This window comes from Protopterus annectens, chromosome 10.part0 (assembly GCF_019279795.1).
Source record: "Protopterus annectens isolate FY-2018-M chromosome 10.part0, PAN1.0, whole genome shotgun sequence".
Taxonomy (NCBI): Eukaryota; Metazoa; Chordata; order Ceratodontiformes; family Protopteridae; genus Protopterus; species Protopterus annectens.
This window is the reverse complement of record NC_056744.1, coordinates 1,714,518,622-1,714,536,404: the sequence shown is the minus strand read 5'-3', so window position 1 is coordinate 1,714,536,404 and position 17,783 is coordinate 1,714,518,622. Positions and strand designations below refer to the sequence as shown.

At 38.4% G+C, this 17,783-nt stretch overlaps 1 protein-coding gene across 2 annotated transcripts in view; it reads right to left on the bottom strand.

Annotated features, from left to right (window-relative positions):
- The window catches only part of LOC122812764 (zinc finger protein 501-like), a 114,819-nt gene that overhangs the window by 9,889 nt on the left and 87,147 nt on the right, over positions 1-17,783 (bottom strand). For both annotated transcript variants that reach the window (XM_044084840.1, XM_044084841.1), the window contains one exon: positions 4,392-4,520. In XM_044084840.1, the coding sequence (XP_043940775.1) occupies positions 4,392-4,520 (129 nt within the window). The remainder of the gene's footprint in view (positions 1-4,391; positions 4,521-17,783) is intronic.

Genomic DNA, 17,783 nt, shown 5'->3' with positions numbered 1-17,783 from the left:
CACTAAAGCCTGGCACTCCTTACCAGTATCCAGCAGGTCTAGTCCCTCCCTCCCATCTTTCAAAACCCCTCTGAAAGACTTCGTAGCTAAAACCGGGCTCTGTTTTTGTTCAAATCGAGGATCAGCTATATCCCTAAATGAGAACAAGCATCTTTTCATTCGTTATACCTCGTTACTCTCCTTCCTTCACTTCCTTACTGCTATCGAATTCTCTTACTGACTTTTTCCCTAAACATACCATAAGCCTGTTTTTCCCTTACCTCATTTTGCAGTTCCTGTTTGTATTAGACTAACTTACCTTCACTTTCTCTCCAAACGGTCCAAAGTTTCTCTAAATATTAAATGATTTTCATATACCTTGTATCGATTTTAACCAATGTTTTTTATATTACGTCTAATTTGTTATAACTATTTAAACTGCAAATGTTTTTGTTTTATTTTGAAGATTGCAAAATTAATGTTCTTAAAATGTTTTGTAATACTTCAGAGCTTTTCTCTCCAGGTCTACACTGAATATAGGCTTCTACCCAGTTGGACTTTCCCGGTAATCAAATGTCAATAAATAAATAAATAAAATAAAATAAATAAATAAATAAACCATTTACTCCCACCTTCCCCTGTCTGGCTCGCCCAATACCCATGTTGCTTTGTGAATTCTGGTTATTGGGGTCTCAGTCATGGTTTCATCCCCATGTGCTACAAAGTCAAGCTAGTACAGTGGCTACTACATTTCGATTAATAACCAAGTCCGCTCAGTGTATGATAAGATGACCAAATCAAAACTGAAATACAAAACACTCTAAAATCAAGTGAAACAATGTAAAATGTAATTGTAGTCAAGAGCAATAATGTCCATGACGTAAGCACATTACAAAGCATCACAAACTAAGACAACATTATGCTCCTGAATCTCATTAAGCAGTATGGAAAGCTGCCTTCTTCTTTGTTGCACAAGGGATTTCTGAGAACTGAATTGAGTGATGTACTTCATAATGTGAGACACCTGAGAGTTATGCCCAAAGGACGACACCTTACTTCTAATGCCAGACTCACAGAAAGCATCCAATACAGGATAAACGGATCTGTCTTTCACATGTCCACATCACAGATTTTTGGAGCCAAATAATGATAAGGTTAGGGTTAGCACACATGAGTAAGACAGAGCAGGTGGGTGGGCAAAGCTCCCTTAACTACCTTACTCGTGTGCTAACCCTAACTCTACCCCTGCGACTTACCCTAACTATATACATTATGTTACTAAAATCCCTTTTCCTAAAGGTATCACTACCATGATGACACTTGATATTGGTTTTATAGCTGGGGTGTATGGATATAGGGCTGTTGTTAGCAGAAGAAAAATATTCACTGATTTGTGATTCACTCCTATGAGTCATTTCTGGTTTATGATTCTATCATTTTTGTTCTACCATTTGTGATGGTCTTTTGAGTTTTCTAACTTTCATGACGTAATCTATATATCAGAGACACGCACGCGCGTGCGCGCGTGCACACACACACACACACACACACACACACACACACACACACACACACACACACCACAGGCACATATTCCTATATAGTGTACATACGTTATATACTTCACCTACCTCCAACCACACTTCTTAAAGGCATAAACTTAATTGTAGTCATACCGACATGCAAGACATATGCCATGCACAATATCACACACACACACACACACACACACACACACACACACACACACACACACACTCACACACACAACCACAAACACCACACACACAGACACAAACCACACAAACAGACACACACACACACACACACACACACACACACACACACACAAACACACCACATATAGCACACATACCACACATAACACACACACACATACACACAAACCACAGACACATGTTCCTATATACTGTATATATGTTATATACTCCACCTACTTCCAAAGCATAAACTTAACTGTAGTCATACCGACATCCAAGACATATGCCATGCACAATATCACACACACACACACACACACACACACACACACACACACACACACACCACACAGAGACACACATACACCACACACAGAGACACACATACACCACACATACTACACACACCACACACACACACACACACACACACACACACACACACACACACACACACACACACACACACACACATACACACACCACACAGAGACACACATACACCACACATAGAGACACACATAGACCACACATACTACACACACCACACACATCACACCACAAATACACACACACACACCACATGCGCGCACACACACACACACACACACACACACACACACACACACACACACACACACACACCACACACACACACATACATATACACACACACATATACCATACATACTACACACACCACACACACAACACACACCACACATACCACACACACAGACACAAACATACACACACACCATACCACACCCACACACACTCCTACATACTGTATATACGTTATATACTTCACCTACTTCCAACCACAGTTCTTAAAGGCATAAACATAACTGTAGCTGGCTGTAACATAGTCCAAGCAACAAAACCAATAAAAATGAATGCTTTAATGGCAGAAAAAACTGCATAAAGCACAAAAATGGCTTTTCGTATTGCACACTGAATACTTTTTCAAATGAATATTACACTATGGATCAAGCCATTTAAAATATAAACGTAACAGGAAATGACATCAAAGTCTCAATCATCCCATTCAAACTCATTCATAAAAGCTAATAACTAACAGCAAGACCATACAGCTGAACCAAGCTATAGAAACATGGGAACAACTTAATTATTAATTAAAACAATCCTACTAATGTATATTATTAACCAAAATAGTTAATAAACAAGGAAATACTAAAAACAAATTTATGCACTCCTGAGAAATTTATACAATCATTACACTTAATATGTATATATGGAATAAATATATAATCTAAATATGTATTAACTGTAATATAAATATTCATAAATAATTTAACAACCACTGCAACAGTAGACTAGACTAGACTTTTAAATGGCTTGATTCATAGTGTAATGTGCACTTGAAAAAGTATTCAGTGTAGAATACAAAAAGACGTTTTTGTGCTTTATGCAGTTTTTTCCACCATTAAAGCATTCATTTTTATTTGTTTTGTTGCTTGGACTATGTTACAGCCAGCTACACTTCTTTAGTCTGTTAATTTGCAATTTTATTTGGCCTATAAACATAACTGTGGTCATACAGACATGCAAGACATATGCAATGCACAATATCACACACACACACAGACACACACACACGCACACACACACACACACACACACACACAGACACACACACACACACACACACACACACACACACACACACACACACACACACACACACACACACACACACACACACACACACACACACACACACACACACACAAACACACATTCTTCCTAAACCATCAGTCTGCATTTAAGCACTCTAACTTCTTTCCTTCCTTATATTTACCGACCCCGTGTTCCTCCAATGATCATGACTTATACCATCCTCCCCACTCAGCTATGAAATCCTGCCCCTCCTATACAAGAAAAAAGTAGTTTTACTGATAATGTCTTCATATCATCCATCATATTCACCAGCTCCCAATCTGACCCCACTGCTGCTGTGACAAACTTAGTTACATAGCGACTAAGCCATATGCATATGTAGATGCCACAACCACCATTATCTTTTCACCTTCTTCATTCCCCTTTGCTCTACCGTTAACTTTACACTGTGCTTATTAGCTAGGCAAATACCTACTTTTTCCCTTGCCGTTTCTCTCCTTTTTATGCTCTGACTCACTCCTTTTATTCTCTCCCCTGCCCTCTCTTCCATCTTCTTTCTTCTTCTTCTCTCTTCTAGACTATTGTTTCTCACTCTTCTCCTATCTTGTATTACTCCTATAATCCCTACTTATCTCTTCTTATACTATTTTATTCTCTCAGACTAACTGTTGAAACTAAATTGCATACCTTTAGCCTTTTAATTGTGATGCTTATCAACTGACCTAGTATTTTTTTTTTTTTTTGTGGCTTACTTGTATGTTGATGTTATTACTAAATTTATATTCTTATTGTACTTTAAATTTTTTTGATTAATATGTCTCATTGTCTTGTTTTTGTGTGGAGCTTTTCTCCCCGGGCCTCTACTGAAAATGGACATATATCCAGCTAGACTAGCCCGGTCAACAAATGTAAAATAAAATAAAATAAAAAATATGGTCTTACCTTCAGATTTTTCAGTCTGTACATTTTCCCTCGTTCTTCTCAAAAAGTATCAATAGCTGTAGAAAACAAATTCATACAAAATGCATAATTGATGAGCCCTTCACTTACTGTTGAGTTCTTCATCCTCTTGCTCTATGACATTTTTCCCTTCTACTTTTTGCTCCATCCCATCCGTTGATAGTTTGTCAAAATCTTCCTTAAGCAGCACCAATAATTTTTCTGGGGAGATTTTGTATCCTGCACATAAAAATACAGAGTCATAGCATTAACTATTATTATTCTTCTAAAGAAATCCTGCATTAAGAATAAACACAGTGGACAGAATACAGTCTTGTTCTTTGATAACACACATGCACAAGCGCACACTCATGCACACTCATGCACATGAACGCACATGCACATGCACACACAGTAACGCTCTACAGAATAAGTTCCATGTTGTACCTTCCCTGACTATGACACTTAAGACAGAGTGTGTTACTACATCAGGAAATGTATTTATTTATTTTATTTTACATTTGTTAACAGGGAAATTCCGACTGGACCAGGTCCAGTTTCAGCGGAGGACGGGGAGAAAAGCTCCAACATCCAGTTACACAAATACAGTACATCCAGTATAATACACAAAACAGGTTACATCATGTATGTTGAGCATAGTAATATAACAAAAAAATTAATAAAACACTCCAGGTAAAAGAAGATATAGAACATGGGTAAAAAGACAATGTCAGTTATACATTGGTAAGAGAAGAAAATATATCAAGTAAGATTCTACAGTTAAAAGTACCCTTTCAGATGACCAAGCCTACAGGGGATCAGAGCTTCAGCATGTGATCAGAGAGGAATTTGGGGAGTTAATAGTAGTATGGGTATGGTTATGTCATACAAGGGCATAACCAGTTACTAAGAAGGTGCGATTTGAGGGAGTTTATGAATATGGATGTGGAGGGGGCAGTGGACACGGATAGGGGAAAAGAGTTCCAGTTTCTGGCAACGGTGTGGGAGTAGAGTGCTTTCCCTGCATTACTGTTAGCCTTGGTGATGGAGAGGAGAGATTTTTCACTGGATCTTGGGTACCAGTTTGCAGTATAGATAGTAAGTAGGTTGGATAATGAGGGTTTTCTTTCAGGATATTTGAGAATATTGTAGGCTGTGCCCAGCTGGTGATAGTTAAGTAGCTGTGGTAGCTCAAGCCATTTTAGTTCTTTTAGTGCAGCACAGTGATGGGTTCTGTAGGATGAGTTAGTAGCAAACTTGGCTATTTTATTGTAGCATGATTCTAGTTTGTCTAAGTCACATTGTCTGATTTGGGTAAAGATTGGTGCTGCGTATAACAGAGTTGAGAGGAGGTGGCTTTGTGCAACAGTGACTCTTGCTTTTTGTGAGAGAAAGGACTTATGCTTGTATAGGGAGCCTAGTTTTTTGTGTACTAGTTTTATGGTATGTGAGATGTGAACATCAAAGTGGAGATTGTCTATTTCAATGCCCAGAAGTTTGGTGTGGTTAGAAGGGGAGATGGTGGTGCCGTCCTTAGATGTTATGGTAAAGGAGAGGTTTTTTTTTATCTATTAGGGGTAAATAGTAGCAGTTTTGTCTTTTTGGGATTTAGAATTAGTTGGATCCCAGATATCCATTTTTCTACTGAGATAAAGGTATCTTGAGTGAGTGTATGTAGGGTGGTGGGAGATGAGGCGGAGCAGATCTGAGTTGAATCATCTGCATATTGTATGAGTGTGGCATGTTGTGTAGAGCATTTGAGGTTATTTGTGAAAATGGAGAACAACAGCGGGCCCAGTATAGAGTCCTGTGGGACTCCTATGGTGGTTGGAAGTTGTGTAGACAGAGTTCCTTTCCACTGGACTGATTGTTGCCTGTCAGACAAGTAGCTTCTGAACCAGCCATAGTAGAGGAGGTGAAGGATAATGATGGTAGCGAGTCTAGTAGAATGGAGTGGCAGACCATATCAAATGCTTTTGAGAGGTCTAGGAAAATGTCTGATACATATTTGTTATCATTCCTGTGAAGGTTTATATGATTAGTGAAGGATAGAAGGGCTGTGGTAGTGCTGTGATGTGGACGGAAACCATGTTGTGTGGTAGATAGTAGATTGTGTGTGTTAAGAAATCCCATCACTTGCAAGTGGATGCATTTCTCAAGAATTTTGGATAAGGGGCAAAGGATGGCAATAGGTCTGTAGTTGGAGAATTCGCAAGAATTACCTCCTTTATGGAGAGGAATGATGTGAGGTACTTTCCAGAGTTTGGGTAGGTAGGATTCTAGTATGGAGCGGTTGATAAGGATGGAGACAGGATATGATAGGGAGTCACTAGCCATTTTTAGGTATGCAGCAGGTATGTTATCAGCTGCTAGTGTGGCTGGTTTTAGTTTTAGGAGGAGTTTTTTGATAGTTGAGGTGGGCACTAGTGATAGGCTGAAAGAGGGGGTGGTGTGGAATAGGTTAGGTTGTGACTGAGGTAGACTGTTTTTGGTTATTTGACTGGACAGGGCTAAGATGGATTTAGTAAAATGGTTATTAAATTGAGAAGCTATGTCTAGGGTATTGTTAGTAGAGATGAGTGCTGGAGTTGTGGTTTTGCCTGGCTTTAGTAGGGAGTTAATGGCATGCCACAATTTTTGTGGACTATTTGAATATTTCCTTTGGGCGCTAAGAAAATAGTTTTGTTTGTTTATTTTGGATTCAGCTTTGGCCTTGTTTCTAAGCTGTTGATAGTATTGTCTGGAGCTAGGGGATTTGTCAGTTTTCCAGATTTTCCAGGCTTTATCTCTAGTTTCTAGTAAGGCTCTAGTGTCCCTATTTAGCCAGGGTGCATAGTTGGGTTTAACTCTGATCTTTCTGCTGGGAGCTACACTGTTAAGGATGTTAGAGAAGGTAGTATTGAAGTAGTCTACTGCCTGGTCTAACCCGAGTGTTCATAGTGGTTCCCAGTTGCAGTGGCTTAGGACAGTATTTAGGTATCGTGGGGTAAGGTTACTGTCATCTTGTACAAATTTGTAGACTACTGGTTTGGGGTGATTGGAGTGTTTCTGGAGTAGGAAGGTGGGGAGATGATCACTTAAGTCATCTGGGAGGCAGCCTACTGTATAGTTTTGTTTACCACTGCATGCGCGTGCGCACACACACACACACGCACACACACACACACACACACACAAAGGAAGGCTGTGTATAAATTACACTCCTGTATATTTTACGAAATGAATTACAATGCAATCCAAGTTAAAATAATGTGAAATGTTTGATTTAAGAAAACTAGAATGGTGTTTTTTATTTTCATTGTTTATGATGTGGAAATGCACTTCAGAGTTGACAAATTAAGTCCCAGAGTAGAAGATATTCTAAAAATCTGTGTGTTTTGATGGAATTTATTCTAACATGTATAGCAATATAAAATTAATTTATAAATCAGACTGTCTTACCATTCTAAACTTTGCAAAAACGAACAAACTCTCAAAAAACAAATAAGCGAAAAAGTAGCAGATACTTCCTAAAACAGAAATTTATTAAACATTAAAAATGTTTAATAAATTTCTGTTTTAGGAAGTATCTACTATCTTTTCGCTTATTTGTCTTACCATTCTGACAGAAAGGTAAAAACAGAAGAGTCGTATATATTTAACAGTATAATGAAAGCCATTTTATGCCCCATTTTAACTGGTAAAGCTGAACAAAATTTCATTTTACTTGCTCTTTCTAGTCTGCAGCAATAACCATAATTTCCTGATTAATAGACAATACTTTTTCCATAACAACAGGGCTAAGGAAAATTTAATTTGCACTTACGGCATTACTCACACTTGCATAATGCTGTATTATGAAACTGTTACAGAACCTTGAAAAATAACAGCCACTATCTCAAGCAAAAGTAACTGTCTTAGTATCGCTGAAGGGCTAGCCAAACTGCGTGCATCATAAAATCTGCTGAAAATATGAGACTTCAGATTTGTTTCTTATGTTTAGCTAATATTTAAATTGTTAGTTATATAAATGTATATGAACCTTTTTGCTGTAAATGTGTCTAATTCTGTTATAGCCAGGGTATATTTTCTATTATTGCATGGCTTTTTTGGATTTTTACATGAAATCAAAAAAAGCCATGCAATATTAGAAAATCTAAAGCACAGTCACACAGTAGATAGCACTGTTGCCTCACAGCAGGGGGTTCACTGGTTCGATTCTTGGCTGGAGTATCTTCTGTATGGAGTCTGCATGTCCCTTCTGTGTGCACGTGAGTTTCTTCTGGGTGCTCCATCTTCCTCCCACCTTCCAAAGAAATGCAGTAGGTGGACTGGACATTGAAAACTGACCGCAGGTGTGAGTATGTGGTGTGGAAGTACTGTGGCAGGGCTAGCCATCTGGCTGTTGGCTCTAGATGACTTTCACAGTTGAAGTGACACCCTGACCCCATGTGCAGAAATGGGAAAAAGGGTTTGAGGATGGATGGATTTTTTGGATTTCGGCTTGACGCTATGCAAGTAATAATGCCAGAGAGGGTGGATGTTACTGGGGAAATAACAGACTGCCAAGGGTTGCTGTGATACTGGACTCTATAGGCAGTGGACCTCTCCACCACTGGAAGGTCCTTTATTACACTATAATGCCCACTCTGTAGGACATTAGCATGCTTAGAAAATGGGAAAGGCCTTTTGTTTTTATTTTTTTAATAGTATATACTTTTTTATACTCTTGATGTCAAATAGTTTCTCCATCTAATATTAGAAAGCTGCTGTAGCATAAGAATTCATACAATGCAAGGAACTCCAACCTGCACTACCTCTCAATTGTCTCTGATTTTGCAGAACATCCCCGATTGTGTGTTACTCTTGCACTGTCCCTCAAAAACATTTGACTTTCTAGTAAACCACCAAGGATTGTTGTCAGTCACTAATACAACACATTACAGTTTCATGTAATACATGCTACATATTACAGTTTCATGTCACACATGCTACACATTACAGTTTCATGTCACACATGCTACATATTACAGTTTCATGTCATACATGCTACATATTACAGTTTCATGTCACACATGCTACATATTACAGTTTCATGTCACACAGGCTACATATTACAGTTTCATGTCACACATGCTACATATTACAGTTTCATGTCACACATGCTACATATGGGTCTATATTACAACGTCAAAATTTCATTATTTTGAACTTTATAACATCGACCCCTATTCAGTAAATGCTGAAAATAGTGAAACGACAGATAACCAAATTTTTTTCCCTAGGGAAAGAATTTGGTTGCACATTTCTGTCATTTCGCTATTTTCAGAGCTGTGGTGGAAATGTATGAGTCGGGTTCAGTTAAGTATGCGATTGGGCATGGGTTAGGTGGATTAGGGCACGAGAGAGGTTTGTGCGCGATTGTGTAGACGTGAGGGTTTGGGCGGGTTAGGTGAGTTAGGATTAGGGTGCGGGTCAGATATGTGTGCGATTGTGTGGACATGAGGGTTAGGGCAGGTTAGGTGGGTTAGGGCACATATGAGGTGAATGTGCGATAGTGATGGACCTTAGGGTTAGGGTTTGGGTTAAGGTAAGTGGATAGTTAGTGGTGTTTGTACAGTTTAGTGTAGGGTTAGCTGCAAAGTTTTGAGTGTATGTGTGTGGATTGCTGTTTGTTTGGTGTGCTTGTGTTGTGTGTATGTGTTTTGGAACAGCGATTTTTTTCTCTAGGAAAAAATTGCTGTTCTGAATGTTCGATGTTGTCAGCATTCGCTGAATAGGGGTCGATGTTAGAACATTCGAAATAATGAAATTTCGATGTTCTAATATAGACCCGCTACATATTACAGTTTCATGTCACACATGCTACATATTACAGTTTCATGTCACACAGGCTACATATTACAGTTTCATGTCACACATGCTACATATTACAGTTTCATGTCACACATGCTACATATTACAGCTTCATGCTTCTTATTGTTTAGACAATGTGTGTTGGTGGAAGGCCTCTTGCTCTATTCCCTTACTTAAAGGAAAACTCTACCTTAAATCTAAATATCTGTTTTTTTCACTTATCTTTGTTTTCCGAGTATTTTAAAACCTGAAAATCACGCTAACTGCATGTTATATAATTTTAATATGATTTTATATACATGGCTCATGGAGGTTGACAGAGTAACACAATCTTTTTCTTCAAGCACTTCTCTTTCCCCTAATCCATTTCAAGTCTGCTTTATATGAGTCATGCTAGACATAAAGAAGTAGTGGAGGTGCATTCCCATGGCATTTTCATATAATGGGATTAGTGTCAGTCACTGCCATCTTATACACCTTTTGTAACAGGACTGCTGCTTTTATTTTCCGAATGGCCCTCATTTGTGTGTCTCAGAGCTAGGTTTAAAGTATACTAAGGAATTATACAGCTGTAACAAAAACGTAGCCAAATTGCAGGCCTTTGATCAAAGTGCCCATTTGTAGTCCAAGATGAATTAACAGATCCTTCCCCCACACTTACCTGAGGTGCTACAAATGGACACTACATTAAGAAATGCCTGCAGTTATCATGTGTAAGTGACAGCTGCTGGAAAAAAAATGAGACCCAAAAGTAATTCTGTTCTCCATTGCCTGCAGTGGGAAGATTTTTCCCCCTGAATGCTGTAGAAAATTATTTATTTTCATTTGTTTTATAACTAATGTCATGCTCCCTTTTTTCTATTACTAAGTTAAGTCTACAACTAAATATGACCAGCTTTCTATTCTGCAACTTGGAATAACTATTTTTACGGAGGCAAAGATGTCTTGTGAGATTGTATTTTCTATACTTTCCTTTTTTAGTTTGCTCATCTAGTGATTTGTTAAATTACACCAAAAATCACTGTTCTACAAAGCCAATTCCTACAGACACACACACACACACACACACGCGCACACACACACACACACACACACACACACACACACACACACACACACACACACTCATATAAATATATCATATATATTTCTATAGAATGTAAAATATATATATATATATATATATATATATATATATATATATATATATATATATGGGTCTACTTCGAATAACCGAAGCACCATGTCACCGACACCAGACCGAGACGGAACTACCAAACAGGTAGGTTACCGAAAACGCGATATCCCGACAGCTGAAAGACTGACAACGGCAGCGTGTGAGCGCGATCCGGTAAGTGTGCAAAAGTGAAAGATTTAGGATTGGGAAGCGGACAGGTAAGTGTACGATAGTGAGGGATTTTAGGTTGGGGTGTGGGAAAGGTGAGTGTGCGGTAGTGTCGGACTAAGGGTTCCGGTGAGGTAAGTGTGTGGAAGTGACGTAGAGCAGTGTAGGGAAGGGTTAAGTGTGTCAGGGTTAGAATGCGGGTGGAGTGAGTGTGCGATAGTGACGGGCTGAATGTTTTAGGGTGGGTTAAGTGAGTTAGGGTTAGGGTGCAGGTAGGGTAAGTGTGCGATAGTGACGGTGTTGAGGTTTAGGGTGGGTTATGTGAGTTAGGGTTAGGGTGCAGGTAGGGTAAGTGTGCGATAGTGACGGTGTTGAGGTTTAGGGGTGGGTTAAGTGAGTTAGGGTTAGGGTGCAGGTTGGGTAAGTGTGCGGTAGTGTCGGACGTTAGGGTTAGGGTTTAGGTTAAGGTTAGTGGATATGTTATTGTGTGCAATGTGTAGTTGACGTTTTTTGTGTCGGTGTAGTGGTGTTCGGTTTTTTGAGTTGTTGGTGTTGTGTGTTTTCGGTTGTTTGGGGTCGGTAACTTGTGTGTCGGTGAATTGGAAGTTCGGTGATAGAAATATATATATATATATATATATATATATATATATATATCTATATATCTATATATATATATATATATATATATATATATATATATATATATATATATAAAAATATATATATGTGTGTGTGTGTGTGTGTATATATATATATATATATATATATATATATATATATATATATATATATATATATATATACATATATTACACAAAGACAGATAGACACAGACGTGTATACATAAAATACTTTTGATTTACTTTTCCTAATGTTTTTAATGAAAAGGCACATATCACATATATGCTAAAATAAATTCTGGTAGCTCTCAATGGCCACACTCCCTATGTAGACTACAAAATGATCATGCACTCCACCTGTGTAAGGACTGACTCAAAGAAAGGTTGAGATTTTATAACCAATAGTATGTTTTTATTATTAATATTTATGTAACTTAATAATGTGGAATGATGATGTTAATTTTAATACTCTGACAAGTGTTTTTATTGGATTATTGAACAATTGTCTGTATATAAACTGTAAAATGTGGTGTTAATTTGTCTGATGAAGGCTGGAAGTTCAGCCAAAAGCGCTTACCTTTGTTAAACTAGGGACCTTTCTGACAGTTGCTGGCTTTGGTTTTATTAGTTTGGTGTGCTTTGTCGTTAAAAGTTAGAGATGTCTGTTCCCATGGATCTCTGCTCCAGATATGCACTCCCTCTCTGGAATGATGTCACAAGAAAGCATAAAAGACCTTCATATAAACAGTATCAATGCACCTAGATGATAGGGTTGTCATCTGTCTCTTCTTCTGCACAGCAGACCTGATTTGAGCAGTTCTGTGCTCTGTGTGTGTGTGTGTGTGTGTGTGTGTGTGTGTGTGGGGGGGGGGCATGTAAATGGTAAATGTGTTGATAGTTTACAAGAAAAATATTTTCTGACTTCTCTAAATGTAACAAAAAACCTTTGATACTACATTTAAGGCATCTTAACATCTATACTAGTATATAATACTTATAGTAGTATAAACAATCAACATTTAAAGCTTAGCATTTCAGTTCTGTGATGCTGCTCATATACATTTGCCAGAAGAGGTGACAACTACCTTTGAATGGCTGACTAATCTAGTTGCTTTGTTTTGCTATGAAAGGCATGGCTACATTGGAAGTAGCTATGAATCATTGTAAGTTCTCCTCCTCCAAGGGTTGCCATCCATCTGTTTTTTTTCTGGAATATCTGGAAATCAAATCGATTGTCCTGTAGTTTGGGAAACACTGTACAAACTCCTGTATTCTGTTTCAAACAAGGAAACAGACTGTCAGAGTCTATTAAATCAGTGGATTTACTATGCTTTTTTACAGAAAAGCATAGTAAATCGGCTGAAAGCAGGCATCAGGAATGGAAAAAGAGGGTGTTCCCTGTCAGCTGATGTCATAGAAATGTCACAAAATGGGTGGGATAGGGGTGGGAATGGGTGGCGTTATGTGTGTTGTGAGGAGTGTGGCCTTGGTCTGGTTTTAGCCCTACCTCCTTCTCTCTGCAATAAAGACTTCTGCTGAGCTCCTGACATCAGCAGGACTAATTACCCATATAAGATTATCAGCAGTATCTGACAGGGTAAACTACAAATCCCTGTGTCTGTTGTATGTCATGCAGGCAGAGACAGATTCCTCTTAAAAGTATGCGAGAAGCTAAGCTTGAAAAAAAAATAAATGGGTGGAATTTTCCTTCCTTTGATTTTAAGGCAAGGAAACAAAAGTTTTACATAGTACAAAGCAGGTTTATGGTACCTGCACAATAACTGGAACCATACTGTAGGAAGAAATTTTACCCAAGGGTTAAGTTAAACTGTAGGAGAAGGTGAAGTGTTTCTTTAAAAACTATTCATGAGTTTAGGTCTTTTGCACCCATTATTGTTGTCCAGAATTCTTGGGTAAAGAAGTTGAGAGTTAGGATCTTTCTCTCTTACTCACTATTTTTTTGTGTCTTTCCTTCTTTCTTTCTTTCTGTCTCACCAGAGTCATAACTGGCTCATCTAGAACCCTTGGCCAGTTCCCAGAAAAGCTTCACACCCCATCAGCTCTTTAAGTGAAGATCAAACATAAAATCTTTGGCTTGAACTGCCAAAGCCGATTATTACCTTTGTGCCAATTAACTTCCTACAGCAACTTCACTTCTTCCTCCCAACTCTTCCAGAAAACAAGTGAAAAAAAGAACTTTTAGCTTTCAGTGCTAAAAGCTGAAATAATCTCACTACAGCATCCATGCATCCCAGACTTTTTCAACTGTAAACCTAAACAATACTTTGGCTTTACTGTAGAAAGCCAATTGGTATTTCTATACTACAGAAGCCCCCCCCCTCCCTCAGCTCTTCCATTGAAAAGCACAAAAAAGCGTGCCTTTCTGTACTGACATATCAGTAAAGAACATAGAAAAACTCAGTCGCGTCCCCTAACAGTTTGTGCCCAGAGCAGCTGCCCCCTTCACCTTACTCCTTGCTATGCTACTAGCTCTCTCTCTCTCTCTCTCTCATAGACACAGACAGACAGACAGACACACACACACACACACACACACACACACACACACACACACACACACACACACACACACACACACACACAACATTGCATTACTTTTTCTTTTTGTTTTTTTTTCTCACTTCAATAAACATACCTGCTTTTTAAGCTGCTCTTACTAAGGGGAAAGTAAATGAAAAACTGCTTGTAAGAAATCTTCTCCTTGATGTATAAACACACTTTATTGTAAAAAACAATAAAACAGCTGCAACTTTGCAGCTGTTTTATTGTTTTTTACAATAAAGTGTGTTTATACATCAAGGAGAAGATTTTTATTCACGTTTTGCAGCTTATGGTGCACCTTCTTGTTTTCACAATTGAGCATTCGTTTCTTCTTTGGAGGTACTTTATCTAGCAGGGACTATTTGGTTTTTGCTTGTAAGAAATGCTACAGCTGCGTTTGTTAGATGAATTATTTTTTTGGAACATAAACAAGTAGCATCTATTTGCTTTTTTTTTTTCAGTCCACACTTCAGAGGAGCTGGATTTGCTGCTGTGAAGTGATAGACTTGCTTTTAACCAGGTGATACATACTGGCCATTATCTAAGAGAGTTTATTTTATAAAATGTGAACTGTCAACCTGCAAGTAAAAGCAACTGAGAATTCTATGACTGAAAACAGAGATGCGTCCAAGTCTTACTAACACATTTTGCAAGCCCCACCAAGAATCAGAAACCATGGAGTTTCTCTTTTACAGGTAAGCATGTCTATCTATTATTTGGAAATAACTCAGAACAGTAAATTTAAGAAATAACAAGTATGCAAGAAGGTTTTGATTAGGTTCATAGGTTCATAGGCTGTTTTTCTGAATGGAATTATGGCTATATCTTGTAGTTTCCATCAAATTCACAAATATATATAATCTGCATTTTCTCAGCATAAATGTTTTGTATACTATAGGTATACAAAACAAAGACTTGACTGGATGTAATGAGAAAACAATATATTATCTGCCAGAATGTTATGCATATAACATGCAGAAGTGCTAGTTTAAAAGTTTGTTGTCTTGTACTGTTTAAAATGGAAATACAAAATATTTACTTTTCTCAATTCAGTGTTTGACAAACTATGTAAACAATTCTTCTACAGTGCTGTACTGAAAATGTGATTAATTTAATGTATGTATGTGTATATAATATATATATATATACATACATACATATGTGTATATATATATATATATATATATATGTATATATATATATATATATATATATATATATATATATATATATGTATGTATATATATATATATATATATGTGTACTGCATTCTCCAAACAAATGCTCTGACTTTCCGAAGAGTCGAGCTTCTAAAGGGAACCTATATATATAGGTCTACCTGAAATGCCGACAATGCCGAACGCTGATGAGATAACCGACACGAAAACACAAAAAAAAAAGTTCAAAAACACGAAACTTCACATGCCCGACAAACCAAAATCCCGACAAACAACAAAACAAATACCTTTCCCAAAAAACACACACACAACACAAGCACAACAAAAACTTTACAAACCTACACCAAACCTTACAAACACAACTATCTATGCACTAACCTTAACCCAAACCCTAACCGTAAAGTCCGTCACTATTGCACACTTACCTTACCTGCACCCTAACCCTAACTCACTTAATCTGCCCCTAACCCTCAAGTCCATCACTATCGCACACTTACCTTACCCGCACCCTAACCCTAACTCACTTAACCCACTCCTAAACCTAAACTCCGTCACTATCACACACTTAGCTTACCCACACCCTGACCCCAACGTCCGTCCCTATCACACACTTACCTTAACATGTCGGTGTTCTCAGCATCGGGATATTCAACTGTCGGTCTTCTCCACTGTCGATCTTCCGGTGTTGGTGTTCTCGTTGTCGGCGTTTTCAGGTAGACCCATATATATATATATATATATATATATATATGTGTGTGTGTGTGTGTGTGTGTGTGTGTGTGTGTGTGTGTGTGTGTGTGTGTGTATGTGTGTGTGTTTTATACACACACACACACACACACACACACACACACACACACACACACACACACACACACACACACAGGTTCATAGGTAGGTACTAGGCTATTGGCCCTAGAGCCTATATAAGCCTAGCCAAAAAGGTACCCTGGTTTCGGCACCCAAGAAAATTATTTTCCTGTACCCCTGTCGAGCAGAGCCACAGAAGTGATCCCCGGGGTGTATTTCCTATTTCCCATCCAATCATCAAGATTTTTCTTGAAGAATGCTAATGAGGAGCTTTGTTTGATAGAGATAGGTAGTTTGTTCCAAAGTATGGGAAGTCTCTGGGACAGGAATCTATCCCTCCAGCATGTTCTGTTTATTGTGGTGACAAGGTTTAGGCCCTAGAGCATGTAGCTCAGAGGCATTTGGATTTTTTTAAGTTAAGCAACAGCTCTGGGTTTGACATAGCTTTGTATATTAGGCAGAGATTGCCTCTGTATAGGCAATATGCAACGGAGTAAAGCTGTAGTTTATTGAGAAGGTCTGCGTAGGGCATCTGTTTGAGGCCGGTAATCCTCTTTGTGAGGAATTTCTGCGGCCTTTCCAGTTGTTGTAGATGTCTTGTGAGGTACATACCAAAAGGGGCACTCTATTTTATAGTGGGTCTAATGAGTGATAAGTAGAGGGGAACAATGACCTCTTTTTTCCTGAATGAGAAACCTTTTGTGATGAGGTGTGCCACGTAGAAGGATTTCCTGACTACTGTGGCGATGGAATTATCAAAGGAGAGACTACTGTCCACGTGTGTCCCAAGGTCTCTTATCACACTTTCGGTGTTAAATAGACTACTGCCTATGTGGTAGTTCATGGATACAGAATTTTTAACAAAAGGGATGACATTGCACTTTTTGGCACTGAGCTTGAGGTCATGGCTTTGACACCAGGCATCTGTCTCAGTGAGGCCCTTTTGTAGGATGTCCACATTGTTAGGAGTTTCGATTATGGCTCCTAGTTTGCAGTCATCTGCGAACTTCGTTAGCCAAAGACCTTCTGTGTTAGCCTGTACTTCAGAGAAGTAGATACCAAACAGGAGAGGACCTAGGATTGAACCCTGTGGTACTTACTTGTCACTGGTCTGAAATCGGATTTGTAGTCTGCTACTTTCACAGTGTGG